Source organism: Podarcis muralis, chromosome 4 (genome assembly GCF_964188315.1).
Source record: "Podarcis muralis chromosome 4, rPodMur119.hap1.1, whole genome shotgun sequence".
NCBI classification, from domain to species: Eukaryota; Metazoa; Chordata; class Lepidosauria; order Squamata; family Lacertidae; genus Podarcis; species Podarcis muralis.
This window is the reverse complement of record NC_135658.1, coordinates 73,362,942-73,377,305: the sequence shown is the minus strand read 5'-3', so window position 1 is coordinate 73,377,305 and position 14,364 is coordinate 73,362,942. Positions and strand designations below refer to the sequence as shown.

The following is a 14,364-nucleotide window of genomic DNA, read 5'->3' as shown; positions in this document are numbered from 1 at the left end:
GGCCGAAGTAGCCGGCATACAGCTTCCGGGTCATGTGGCCAGCATGACTAAGCCACTTCTGGCGAACCAGAGCAGAGCACAGAAACACCGTTTACCTTCCTGCTGGAGCGGTACCTATTTATCTACTTGCACTTTGACGTGCTTTCGAACTGCTAGGTTGGCAGGAGCAGGGACTGAGCAACAGGAGCTCATCCCGCCGCAGGGATTTGAACCGCCGACCTTCTGATCGGCAAGTCCTAGGCTTTGCAGTTTAACCCACAGCGCCACCTGTATTAGCCCTCACCAACCCAGACAAAATGCATGCATAAATTTGTACCCATGTGCATATTGTGCTCTATGGATTTTTTGCATGAGCTACATAAAACAAAGGAGTTCTTGTAAATCAATAAGCTACTTCAAACTTTGCTATTTTCATCAAGTGAATGTTGGCAGAGTTAATGCTGTTAAAATGATAGTTTCAGATATATTACATACACAGATATCGATAGACCATACAAATTGCCAGTAACCATTTAGAAGGATCCATATGATTTATAAAGCAGATACACACACACACACACACACACACACACACACACACACACTAATTGTTAATTCCACTCCCATGGCAAGTAGGAGAATTTGTTAACTGTTAAAAATGCTGGAATCCATCACATGCCAACCAGCCAGGCATATTAGTATGTGTCTTCCCACCATAATGAAGTTCTTTGGGTGTCTTATTTGACAGCTGCTTTGCCCCGATGAGTTCCAGGGGGAAATCTGAGTAACTGTCAAGTGAAGTGCATTTTCCCTGAGTTTAACTGAAGTAGGATGACACAAATTGAGTTTTAACATTGTGGAATATAATAAGGCAACACAGAAGCCATGCTTGGAATGATCATCATGCCTGCTTTCAAAAATTATGTTTATTGAATGACACACATTTGAATGAGAAATTAATTTTCCAGTTGACTTGTTTCTTTCTCATCTTTTGAGCAAAAACAAAACAAAACCCAACAATCCCCAATATATTTGGTGTGGTGGTAAGACAGAAATAAAAAGTCACACACATTTTGGGATATGTACCATGTATATTGTTATGCCAGACTATTTCATCTATAGTGATGAGGGAGGACATTTCTAGGATAACTACAAGGGATGTCAAAGGGAAATAGCTTCCATTTCCGTGAAAAGTATGTTGGTAGATGACTTACGTAGGTTACAATGAGAAACTAATGCATGTATTCAGCATGCCTCTTGAACTTGTCAGACTAGCGTTTACCAGACTATTAAGCCCTCAGTAAAAAAAGAAAATATTCAGCATTTGTTTTATATAACTGTCTGTGTTTCATCCAGAGATCAATGTGGGGTTTCTTTTTAAAAAAGGAAATGAACTAATAGTGATCTTATGGCCAGTAAGTATCAATGGGTTGGATTTGCTTTCCACAACCAAAAGAGTTCCTTTCATCTGCAAAAGGCTTCTACAGTAAAGGAACCCCACTGGCAGAACTGGGGAGTAGGCTAGTTTCATTTATTCCCCTGCCCTTTGCGGCCCTCTATTACCTCACTGAAATAAATCTGCTTCTGAAGGCTGAGGGACACTCCAGAACAATGGGAGGTGGTGCTGGGGGGCAGGAGTGGCATACGGAAATAAAAATCAGTGAAAATGCTTCTCGTCTCTCTATCCACCAGCATCCCAAGCAGAACTCCATTCAAATGATGCTGCAAACCAGTAAGTTTTGGTCCCTCTAATTACATGGAACAAGTAAAACCTCCCACATTTAAAAATAAAATATTTTGGAGGTTGTCATTTCCAGCAAGCTATTTTTAATGGATGGGAAGAGGTGGTAATTTGCTATCCCAACCAATCAGATAAATAAATGCAAGGAACAAGTTCAAAAACTGAATGGAGACCCAAGCCAGCATGGTGTCTCGCAGATATTTCAGACTACAACTTCCATCACCCCTGAGAACTGGCGGCTGGAGCTGGTGGTGATTGTAATCCAAAACATCTGGTGAGCACCATGCTGGCTACCCCTCCCATAATCAAGGGCCTTAACAGACAGTAATCTACTTGATTTCTTCGAGCAGCCATTGTGTGTGTGTTTGTCACAGCATGATAGTAAAAGATACCAAAGCATGGACAATTCATAATTCCGCTGTTGAGGTAGTATCTCTTTTATAAAATGGTTTAATAACCAACAGATTGCAGTAGAATCCTTATTAAAGGAAATTACGTTTGCTAGTTCTTTACTCTTCATACACAGAGCTTTTCATCTCAGGGTGCCACATGTTGTGTACTTTGGATTTCTCCCTACGTAAAGGTTAAAAAGGTAAATGACCTCTGGACGGTTAAGTCCTGTCAAAGGCGACTATGGGGTTGCAGCGCTCATCTCGCTTTCAGGTCGAGGGAGCCGGCGTTTGTCCACAGACAGCTTTCTGGGTCACGTGGCTAGCATGACTAAACTGTGCAACGGAACACTGTGACGGAAACCAGAGCGCACGGAAACGCCATTTACCTTCCCACCGCAGTGGTACCTATTTATCTGCTTGCACTGGCATGCTTTTGAGCTGCTACGTTGGCAGGAGCTGGGACAGAGCTCACCTCGTCATGCAGATTCGAAGTTCCGACCTTCTGATTGGCAAGCCCAAGAGACTCAGCAGTTTGGACCACAGCGCCACCTGCGTCCCCTCAATTTCTCCCTATCATACAGCTGTTAAAAGCCTCTGGGCACAGTCCAAAGGAGGACTAGGTGTATGTAGGGCAAAACTACACATGCTGAATACTGTTTTGTTGTGGTATTACAAAAAAAGAACAGCAGCTTACCTCAGGATTGGCAGCTTACTCCTTGTTTGAATTGTGGCAGTTAGAAAAGGAGATAGCAAGCTTTTCCAAATATTGGGAAGTATTTACAAGAAGATGTTATTTTATTCCAGATGCACTCATTCTCTCTATAGCTCCCCTGGTTCTATATTTGCAATCAGATTACCCATAAGATTGCACTCAGATAGTGGGAAATGAATCTGCCCTACTGTTGTTCTTCAACAGCACTGATTAGCAACACCAAAAGCAAGTATGTACATATCCTTGACTACTACCAAAAATACTGAAATCACTGTATCCCCCACATAGGTAAACAGTTCTGGAATTTACCTAACAGACTAATTTATCCTCATTTAATTTATATAAACCTGTCTAAGTGTCGAATGATAATATTTCCCATGAAAATACTTAGTTGCCGATAACCATGAGCCAGATTAAAAGGGATTATTGTTTCCACTCCAAATCTTCCTTTGGATGTGTTTATTTTAAAACACAGACAATGATGTATCATTCATTATGCAGTTTGCCTATTTACTTATCTACTAAAGCAAACACTGGCAGAATATCAGGTGCTTTCATACAATTAGAGAATATATCGACAGGCAAATTGACAACCAAAAGAAAAACTACTGAACATAGCAAGTGAGGTTTTCATCTGTGAGTACATGCAGACCATAGCAAACATAATTTTAGGATAAAAAATATAGTCCCTTGTGAATACTCATATCTCAAAAAGCATTTATTTGGATATTAATTAGGGCTGAGCTAAAAAGGGACACCACTTTCACAAGGATCATTATCGGAATTGAAAGAAGTCTCCCTCTTTCTGCAATTTCTGGTGAATCATTGCTAAGGGGCTGTAAAAGTGTTCATTTTCAAAGAATCACAGAGTTGGACAGGACAGCAAAGGTCCAACCATCTGCTGATGCAGGACGTATGTTCAAATTTCATTGTTAAAACCACCGTTTAAAAACTTACAATGGAGCCAAGTGTACCATTTTCTGAGGAAGTCTGTTCCAGTATCCAAACAACTCATACTAACAGAGACTCTGGTTTTTGTTTTTAAAAAAATGTTTAGTAACAATATCCTCTCTTCATTTGAACCTACTGGTTTGGGGTTCTACCTTCTTGGGCAATAATTGTCTTTATTTAATTGTCTTTATTTAATACTATTATTGGTTACAGCACATAGTCAAATCTGATTAACTACCTGGTATTCTGATGTCATTGTGCCCATTGTGTGGTCTCAAGTAAGAATGAAACAGGGTGGAACTCAAGTGGTTTACGTGCATGGAGAACAAGGTCTACTCATGCAATGGCACTTTCCCCCTTCTACTCCTCCTGTTCTCCTCTTAAAACTGTTCTGGGGGGTTCCCCTAACTCTCCAGAACAGATTTAGAAGGCATGGGAGGAAGGAGGGGCTGGAATCTCATTGCATGAGCTGACATTGTTCTGCACATGAAACAACTCTGTTGAATCCTACCAGGAGTTGTTTCCTTAAAAGGTCCACTGAAGTGGGAGCAAAGCAAAGGACCTCTGAGGAGTATCAGGCAAGCTTCTCATAATAATAATAATAATAATAATAATAATAATAATAATAATAATAGGATTAAAGATCTGGGAGGACTCATCCTCAGCAAAATCACTACTTTCGAGCTGAAAAATGAACCTAAAGAAATTTGGTTCCACCATAAGACCATTTGTGCATCTTAAATCACAATATTCTGCTCTATAAGCTGGTCAAAGAACATAAGCCCACAATGACGTCAGTTAAGGATGGAAGCACATTATCTAAAGGGTCACATGGTGCATTTTTTCCTCTGCTATACAATTTTAGACTGCAGGGGGGGGGATTCACATTTGAATGCTTCTTCATATATAAAACTAATAAGGATCTAACTCTTCGCTTTTTCTCTTGACACACTAGCTTCTATTCTGTATGGCATTCACACAATTCTTCCACCTTTAATCTAAAATGGTACAGCCCATCAAAATGTGCATTATGAGATGTTTTTGATTTTGTGTCTCAGCTGTTTAGCTGCCAGTTATTGAATACAGCTGTGGCCCAGGGCTTCCTGTGCATTAGATATGAGCACATATCTCTCTTGCATTCACAATGGTCCCTGTCAATATTTCAGCAGAGGTAGGCAATTCACACACACACACACACACACACACACACACACAAAATAATGTGCACAGAAATTGGTTCTCTCAACTGAAATGAATGTGGGCATCATTTCCAAGTGGAGAAATTCCATATAGGCATCAGATGAATTCCTATGTTCATAACAGAAAGCTGGACAGGAGTAGCAGCATGAATGACTCCACTCCCCCCGCCCCCCAAATAAAAGCTTTTTGTTTTCATACAGCCTTGTAAATGCAACAGAGAGATTGGAAAAGAATGAAAAATGTCTTTTGGTCTTCAGTATATATAATCAATATATACATTCTTAGGTCCAACCCAATACAACGTGAGCAACAAGGAGATAGCACATTCCAATGATGCAGCTCATAATCATCATGGGAAAACCCAACCTGAAACAACAAGAAAATATAATTGAAGAAACATCACTTTCTTGCTGTAATTCTAAATTAATTAATCAGCCACAAATACACATAGTAACTTTCAGACCCAAGGTATTATTAATCACATAATCGATATCCTTTGTTAGCCAGAGTAAACTCATTGAAATCAATGTAGTAGATAAAATCCATTGGTTTCAACTGGTTTACTCTGGGTTTGACTCGATGAAGTATCACCTATATTTTCCAAAAATGCTGAATAAGAAGGCAATGCACATTTCACATTAAATCTAAAGAAGAGGAGGATCCATGACTCCTTCACAGAGTTTTACAGATGCAAGAGTCATTCATACATCTACAATCCATCAAATCTCTCTAAAAATTACAAGTGGGCAAAATGTAGCCATTGAAAACAATGTCCTTGGAATTAGAATCATCTAAAGTGCCATTGATTTCAAGGGGCTTAGCCTTAGCAAACTTGTGCTGGATTGTGGCAGTAATTTGGAACGCAGTAAGCCGTGGATGTTATTTAGATGTCACCAAGGCATGTACTAGGTTTACCGGTGTTCCTCAACAGAAGAATTCTAGAACTGCCAAACTGTCTCTTTGGTTTTGCCAGTTTATGAGGAAAAGGCAAAAAAAAAAAACCTATAAAAATGGAATTAGCCATCAGCATTATAGTACACAAATTATTATACATTCTTGAAATTTGTATGTCTCTACAATGTCAAGCAGACATAAAGCACTCATTTCCATTAAAAGAGCTGAGAAAAATCATGGGGGAAGAAGACCTAAACTCAAGGAATAGTACATGAAATTTAATCACTTTAGTTTTCCAAGCTATCATCAGTTTCTGTTTCTTCTGCTGCATCACATTTATCTAAGACTTCTGGAAGATTTGCCCAGATTGAAATATGTTTCTCCACCCCAGCTGTGGGGAACCTTTTGTCCTCCAAAGGCTGCTGAACTGAAGCTCCTGTCATCCTTGGTCATTGACCATTCTTGCTGGAGCTGACGCAAAGTCATAGTTCAGCAACATCTGGAGCGCCAAAGTTTCCCCAGCTCTGATCTACCCTTCCACATGTCAGATTATTTCTTGATTTGGTGTCTTCCCAAACATAGACTAGTTTCTTTCACATGCTGCAGAAGATGGAGGAATCTGAAATGGGGGGAAAGCAGGGGGATTTAAAGGGTGTGTTGCATACCCTCCAACATTTCTCCCATGAAAATAGGGATGTCCCATTCCATAATGATAATGTTACTGTTTATACCCCACACATCTTATTCGGTTGCCCCAGCCACTCTGGGCAGCTTCCAACATATATAAAAAACATAATAAAACATTAAACATTAAAAAAAGCTCTGTGCAGGGCTGCCTTCAGATGGCTCGGGGGTCAGATAACTCCATACCCTCCAACATTTCTCCAATGAAAATAGGGACATCCTAAGGAAAAGTGGGACATTCCAGGATCAAATCAGAAACCGGGATGGCTTCTCTAAATCAGGGATGTCCCTGGAAAATAGGGACACATGGAGGGTCTGGTGTTGTACAAAGGCCTCATCACCATGTTGCAAGAGAGATATGCTTTTAAAATTTGTACAGGGCTTATGAGGAGTGACTGGACCAAACAGATAAAGTCTGGAAAGATGATCATATTGAATCCTGCTGCCTTTTGTTTCATTGATTATATTCCACTTTGAGAGACCTTTATGTATTTTTAGACCATAAAGTGATCCTAGGATATTTGCCTTTCATGACAAAGAATAAAAATTTATAGCCTTCAGGCCTCTGAGGTTTGATTAATTTAGTTTTAAGAGGAAAGCTATATAAAAGTGGCATGCATCATTTTAACTACAGAAAATGTATTTTAATTATGTGTGTGTGGATATTGGCATCTAAGTAGTGTACAAGTTAAATTATAATAATGTGACACTAATTTGTTTCTCATAATTTGAATTAATTACATAAACTTCAAGTAATTTTAATGAGAATAAAGTTGCTCGTCACCTGCTTTAATCATTAAACAGCTTCATCTTTTTATGCCTTTTTATTGCTAAGTACAGTTTTTGTGCTTTTTTATTCAGTTGAAACATGTAGTGATTTTTAAGTAGAAAGTCCTTACATTTCCTTATCTCACAGGTCACTTCCTGGCTTCCAAATGGTAATCTGCTTTATCTTTTCACAAAATTATGACTAAAATAATGCAATTATTAAACACCATTTTCAAATGTGAGAGAGGTGGCTGTATGGAGCTAAAGATTAATTAAATGGTTACATCTGACTACCTTTCACACAAGAAAAATTACTGCCGTCTATCTCATAGCCTACATTTTTTTCTAAAGCATGCTTTCTTCTTTTTAACCAAATGAGACGAGAGGAAAATCGAACAAAAAGGCAAACCATAGCCATTTAAAGACATTCAAATAAAGCAGTGTACATGGAGGGATAGGATGTAAATGTATTGGTGGTTGTGGCATGAATTCTTTTTTTCATGATGCCTTGCCTTGATATACAAGCAGTTGTATCATTTGAGGATGGGACAAATATATATATATTTGGATCTGCAAGCACATGCACCTAGATCAGGGATGCAGAAGCTGCGGACCTTCAGATGTTGTTGGAAGGTCCAATTCCCAAGGAACCCCAGTCAGCAGGGATGATGTGAGCTGTATCCCAACAACAAATGGCAGGGTGAAGGGTTCGCCATCCCCACTGTCTGCTTGTTCTCCATCCTCCGACATCCACTTGCTATCCCCTGGTGCTTTAACCATTGATACTGGTCTCTGAATTTATGCTGCCACAGAGTTGGGACCTCAGACCTGTATATGTGTCCTTCTACCAAACCCAAATGTACCTGGCAACCTGAGGATCTCCAGGGTAGTGTTTAGACACGTGTGCATCCTCAGCGGCTTCTGCTGAGCCTGGTACATCTAATCCAGGGGCAACCAACATGGTACCCTCTTGATGTTGCTAGATTAACAACTCCCATCATCCCTAACCGTTGGCCATGCTAGCTGAAGCTAATTGAAGATGTAGAGTAGACCAACAGTATCTAGATGACACCACTCCACTATTCTTAATTCATGTCAGCTTTCCAAGGAATCAGGCAGAGACCTTCTCTTGGGATGCACTACTTGGAAAATATCTTTAGTTAAAGGTGAAAGATCTATACGATCTGAGGAGAAACCAGAGTATTACTACTTGGAAAATATCACAGGGATTGAATCTAGGCTTTTACCCTGAGCCATGGGCCCTCTGACATACAATATATGCCCGCAGCCCAATAGCAACAAACCAGTGCTGCTGTAGTTTGAGGATAAGACTTTATGCTACATATATCATTCCTTGAAGTCCAACCAATTTCCTGGACAGAGACTGAAACAGCACAGAATTCTTCAGATTACTTTTTAATGTGTGCCATAACTCACCTAAAAGTTGGGCAGGGGGGAAAGAGACAGAGTCCGTTCATTGTATATCACTGTTTTGTTCATAGTTTATGTTCTCTCTCTCTCTCTCTCTCTCTCTCTCTCTCTCATACACACACACAATGTCTGGTGCGAGAGATTCTTCAAGAAATTTTATTAGGTAGCTATCTGCAAAAAGCAGCTATATACAAGTTGAATACTCCTAAAATCTACATTATCTACTAAAACTTAAATGATTCTGTATCTACTTGTTTCTAGCACGTCATACAGTGGACTATACTTTACAACCTATGGTCTGGATCCTAAGATACATTAACTTAAGCAAATTCATAGAAGGAAAGTTTCCAGTTCTTCCTCTCCCTCTCTGCAAGTCACCTATGGCTGCTGAAAAGAACTAGCTTGGGGTTTCAGGGCCCCTTGCAATGAACATGAGATGGGCCTCAGAGGTTGTTGTGAAAGAGGAAGAAACAGGGAGCTTTCTTTTTTGTGCAGCATAAAATTAAGTTTACCCGCAACATAAACAAGCAAGCATTATACATATATGCACTGTAAATGACCAAGATAGCCTATGTGCATGTGCTTTCAGATCCAAATTTCAAGCCATTGTGGTGCCATTGTCTTGACAACAACGACAACCACAAACAGGAAAAGCAAACATAGGTTTGGATCCTCAGACAGAGGTTTTCCATCCCATCCTCCTCCTTGTTCTGCTGGAATTCTCCTCTCTGGAGAAGCAAGTCCTCGACAATGTGGATGAGGCTACCAAGCATGGAAGGAATGATCCCAAATGAGACTTGGAATATGTAGTGTTGGCCACCCATAGCTTTAAAGGGTGATTTGACAAATTAACGAAAGATGAGGCTATCAAGGGACTCCTAGTCATGATGGCTATGTTACCTCCAGAATCAGATGCAGTATGTCTCTGATTACCAGTTGTTAGGGATCTGCTAATAGGGAGACTGCTTTGGTGCTTATAGCCTTCCCATGGGCATCTATGGGATGGGGGCATCTATGGGATGGGGGCATCTATGGGATGGGGGCATCTATGATCTGAGAGCAGGATGCTGGACTGAATTGGCTTCTGATCTGATTCAGAAGGGCTCTTTGTATGTTCTAATTTTCTCATATATCAAATTGTAGTACAATTCATAGACATATCTCATAAAACACCTCTTTCCAACAACATACAGACAGACTATCCCCCACACACACATTTTAGAGATGTCCAGAACATCCACTAAATTTTGGGCACCTGTTTTGCCAGACACAGCAGGTGGCTAAATTTGCTTTGTGATCCTTAATGCCACGTCAAAATTGCTGTGGATTCCAGATAGCCTAGATTTGCATGAGAATTACTGCGTGCTTACCTACCAGTAATCATACATGGCAGTCACCAAGGATCTGAAAACACTGAATAAAACCTATAATCCTATTTTGCTCTGATTGCTAAAATTGCAAGAATTACTTCTGGATTTCTGTCTCTTGAGTCTGTGCCCAGATTTTTACATTTAGCTGCTGTTAGCAATAACCCACACATCAGGGGTGGGGGTGGAAGAATAGATCTCAAAAAGGACAAATTAAAAGCTAGGTTTTGCTCTTCAAATTTGGAAAATCCTGCCGAATTTATTTTGTTAAAATCTGCACTCAGTTTTCCAACAAAATATGTGCTAAACATTATACTGACCTTCTAGAGAAAGTACAGCTGCCAGATGCTTCCTATTAAGACAGTAAACTTTTGGGCCTCATAACATCATGCACACATTTTCTTACCCAGAAAGCGTTATCTCTTCCACTATCTTTTTCAACAGATAGCTTTCTGATTCCTCATGAAAGCATTTCCCATTGCACGCTGTCAAGTATCTAGTCTTGAACTTTGGTTCCTATCAAACTGCCACCAGTTTCCTACCAGAAGTGGTAAGGAAGAACTTTTTTCACCTGCTTCATCTAATTTGTAGATTAGCCTTCTCCAACCTGATGGTAGCATCATCATCATCCTTATCATATAGAAGCGGTCACCAACATGCTGCCCAGGTGAACAACGATGCAACAATGGATGCCCTTCAGCTCTTCCCTTAGAAGGGGTGCCCAAACTTTTTTCAAAGAGGGCCAGATTTGATGAAGTAAACATGTGTGAATCCTTTTGGGGGGATTTTACCCCAGGAAATAAACTGCCACAGGAGCAGGATTAAACCAGCCGGTGAACTTTGGACAAGCCTGCCTTAGAGCAAAGCAAGGCTTCTGAGACAAACATACCCTCATCATCCCATTGGTCATGAGAGGGTGAGCATGATTATTTTCTCTCTTAAGAAGTACATAGAGCTAAAGGAGGAAGTTGGAAGGACGACTTACTCTTTCAGCTCTAGGCCTATGTGCTTTCTGGGGATCAGATTAATTCTCCTGGATCTGACTTTTACTCAGATTGCTTGGAAAAGCTGTGTGTGTGTGTGTGTGTGTGTGTGTGTGTGTGTGTGTGTGTCATGCACATTCTCTTTTTGTGTCTTGCAAGGCGGACCGATCTAGGGAGAGGGAAGATAAGTGACCAGAGTAGGTAGTGCCCATGGTACTTACTCAAAAATCCAAATGTGTCCACAGGCCTAAAAACGTTGGTGACCTGAAGGAGTGTCTCCACCCCCATCATTCAGCTGTGACACTGAGGTCCAGCTCCAAGGGCCTTCTGGAGGTTCCCTCACTGCGAGAAGTGAGATTACAGGGAACCAGGCAGAGGGCCTTCTTGGTAGTGGCACCTGCCCTGTGGAACGCCCTTCCATCAGATGTCAAGGAAATAAACAACTATCTGACTTTTAGAAGACATCTGAAGGCAGCCCTGTTTAGGGAAATTTTTAATGTTTGATGTTTTATCACTTATTATTATTATTATTATTATTATTATTATTCTCATTATTATTCTCATTATTATTCTCTAAAGTCCTAATGCACTTTTCATCCACCAGACAAGGGAGGGAAATGCAACACTATAAAATACAGCCATACACTGAAAGTGATCATACACTAAAATCAAAATTTAAAAAACCACCCCTCTTCACCAAGCTCCAAATAACAAAATTAACTGTCAATAAAATTAGCAGCAAACTGCCTGGGTGTTGAGCTTTCATCCTTAAAGATGTTGCTAAAGCAGAACTCCCATATTCTCTGGCAGTACTGCCATGCTGGCAGGGGCTGACGAGACCTGCAGACTAAGATATATGGAGGTTATCAGCTTGGGGAAGGTTGTAGATTGTGACTTCCCTTATGCACAGCAATGCTTTTGTAACCAAGAGGATTGATTACTGCATTGTGCTCTCCTGTCTTGGATGGCGAAGACAGAAGCTACAGCTGGTGCAAAGCACAGCAACTCACCCCTTAAGAAGAATAGGGAGATAGGAACAGGTGTATTCCAGTCTAGGTGAGCTGCAAGGAATTTGCAGTTAGCTTCAGGTACTATTTGAAATATTGGTTTCATCCTTTGAACCTCTATGCAGCCTGAGCACAGCGTAGTCCAGGGACTGCATGTTCCAGCATGAGATTTTAAGAACTTCAAAGGAGGACCCGCTTTGACTTCCTTTCATTACAGTAGTTAAATCTGCTGCGGTGTGAAGCAGGGCCCAATTCTAGCTTTTTGGAATAATATGCTGCCCGAAGATATCTACCTCTGCCTCAGCTTTTCTTTGTTTAGGAAATGGCATAAGGGCTAATCAACGTGTGTCACTAAATGTTACTGCATTTAACATGCACATTTTTCAAACAAATATAGTTATTGAAGCAGGATCAGAACCACAGTAGGCAGGAAGGGGGAACTGAGCACTTTCCTCCTTACTATGATTCCAGTGGAAATTCTTTCATCCTGCCACCACCCCACAACACTGATTATTTCTGGTGGGTAAGTTTTTATTGCCACCCATGTGAAAGGAGGGCAGTTTTTGTCAGGACAGTGGCAAGGGGAAAAGGTCAAGCTTTCCCTCCCTAGACACCAGGGGCCCAGTCCAGTACTGAGCCGTAGTCAATGCTATTTTTAAAAAAATATTCACATTATATTCCAGTGTAGTGTCATGGTTAGAGGTTTATGAACACTCATAACCCTCTTGAGCCCAGCCCAATTATTTTTCTTCTCCTCCGCTCCCTCCCACCACTAAGTCCTGGCGATGGAGGTTAATTGGGAAAGGGGAGAAGGAAATGGACAAGGAAATACCCTCTGGAAAGGGTTCGTCCACACTTCACTTGTCCCATGCCTGAAAAGCATGGGTCCGACAGGCTTTCTGCTTCTCCTGGGCATACTATCAATCAATAGATTTTAATTGTTTATAGCCAATGGCCATCACAATTCAATATCAGCACACATCACACAACTATAGAATGAAAGACATTACATGCATTGCATGTGCTTACTAGGCGTGGGTCTGATCTGAGCAGTTTTCCATTTGCCCCGCTGCTTTCCCCAGGAAAACCCACTCTGTACCCCTGAATCCGTGCAGAAAACCCAATTAACGTTTGCTCCAATTCAGTGATAAAGAGTGGGTTTTCCCAAAGCAGTGTGATAAGCTGTGGATGAGCCCACAATCTATGCTTGCAAGCTGCGTGCATAATAATAATAATAATAATAATAATAATAATAATAATAATAATATTTATAAGGCACTCTTGGCCACCTGGAGATTCAAGGCTTTCCCTTGCCACATGCAGGGGTCCAGGCAAACACCTGGTAACACTATTCACAATGATTTGAAAGCTCTTAAAAGTTTCACAAAGAATTTTTTAAAAATGTAGTTCATGCGATTCAGAAATCAAACATAGTACAAGAGCACCAAGTTAAAGCATGAAGAAACTCACAGTATGTGCAACTTCAAAAGCAAGCAAGCAAAGAAAGAGAAGACGATGATGAAATGGCAACTGCAGCTGGGGAATCAAATGACCTTAGTGTGAAATTAAAATCTGCAGTCCCCATACAAAATGAATGAATCCAGCTGATAACGATGAAGTTAAAAATTAAGGCGCAGCAAATTGTGATTCAAACATGTGCACAAAGCAACAAGAATTTGACAGCACAGAATGTAATTCAACGGAATGCCATTGGTCATCCGAATTAATTTATTATACGTTTTCAGAGAAGTGTAGATAATTCACCAAATAAAAACCCAACGCTGTGATGGATAATGATTTCATACTGCAAGTTTGAATGTTATAGAACAGTTTTAGAAGAGTGTTGAATGTGGTATCAAGTAAACCAATTGCTTAGAGGTTTTCCAAAGGGCATTGCTCGACTTATTAACTGGCCTATTTACACCAGATGGCGCACACTAATACATTTTGACCACTACACCATCCTGGCACTACTGTTATTTATTTTACTCTCAGTATGTTTGATTAGGAGAGTCACTGGCAGTTATTGTGGGCAATGCTGAGCATGTGTGGTCTGATTTGGTAAAGGGCATCTTCCCACATCCCTATGTAACAGAACGGCCAGAAATGGGGGTCCTTACAGCATGCAGTGGGCCCTCCTTAACATACATCTCCTCTCCTGGTATGTCCCACAGAGGAACTTACGGTCTTCAAACAAAAACATCTTGGAGGTCCCAGGCCACAGAGAGGTTAGGCTGGCCTCAACCAGAGCCAGG

At 40.6% G+C, this 14,364-nt stretch overlaps 1 protein-coding gene across 1 annotated transcript in view; it reads right to left on the bottom strand.

Annotated features, from left to right (window-relative positions):
- Positions 1-931: 931 nt before the first annotated feature.
- Positions 932-14,364, bottom strand: part of OCA2 (OCA2 melanosomal transmembrane protein) — a 130,599-nt gene continuing 117,166 nt past the window's right edge. The window contains exon 23 of the mRNA XM_077927568.1: positions 932-5,341. Coding sequence (XP_077783694.1) covers positions 5,257-5,341 — 85 coding nt within the window. The 3' untranslated portion in view covers positions 932-5,256. The remainder of the gene's footprint in view (positions 5,342-14,364) is intronic.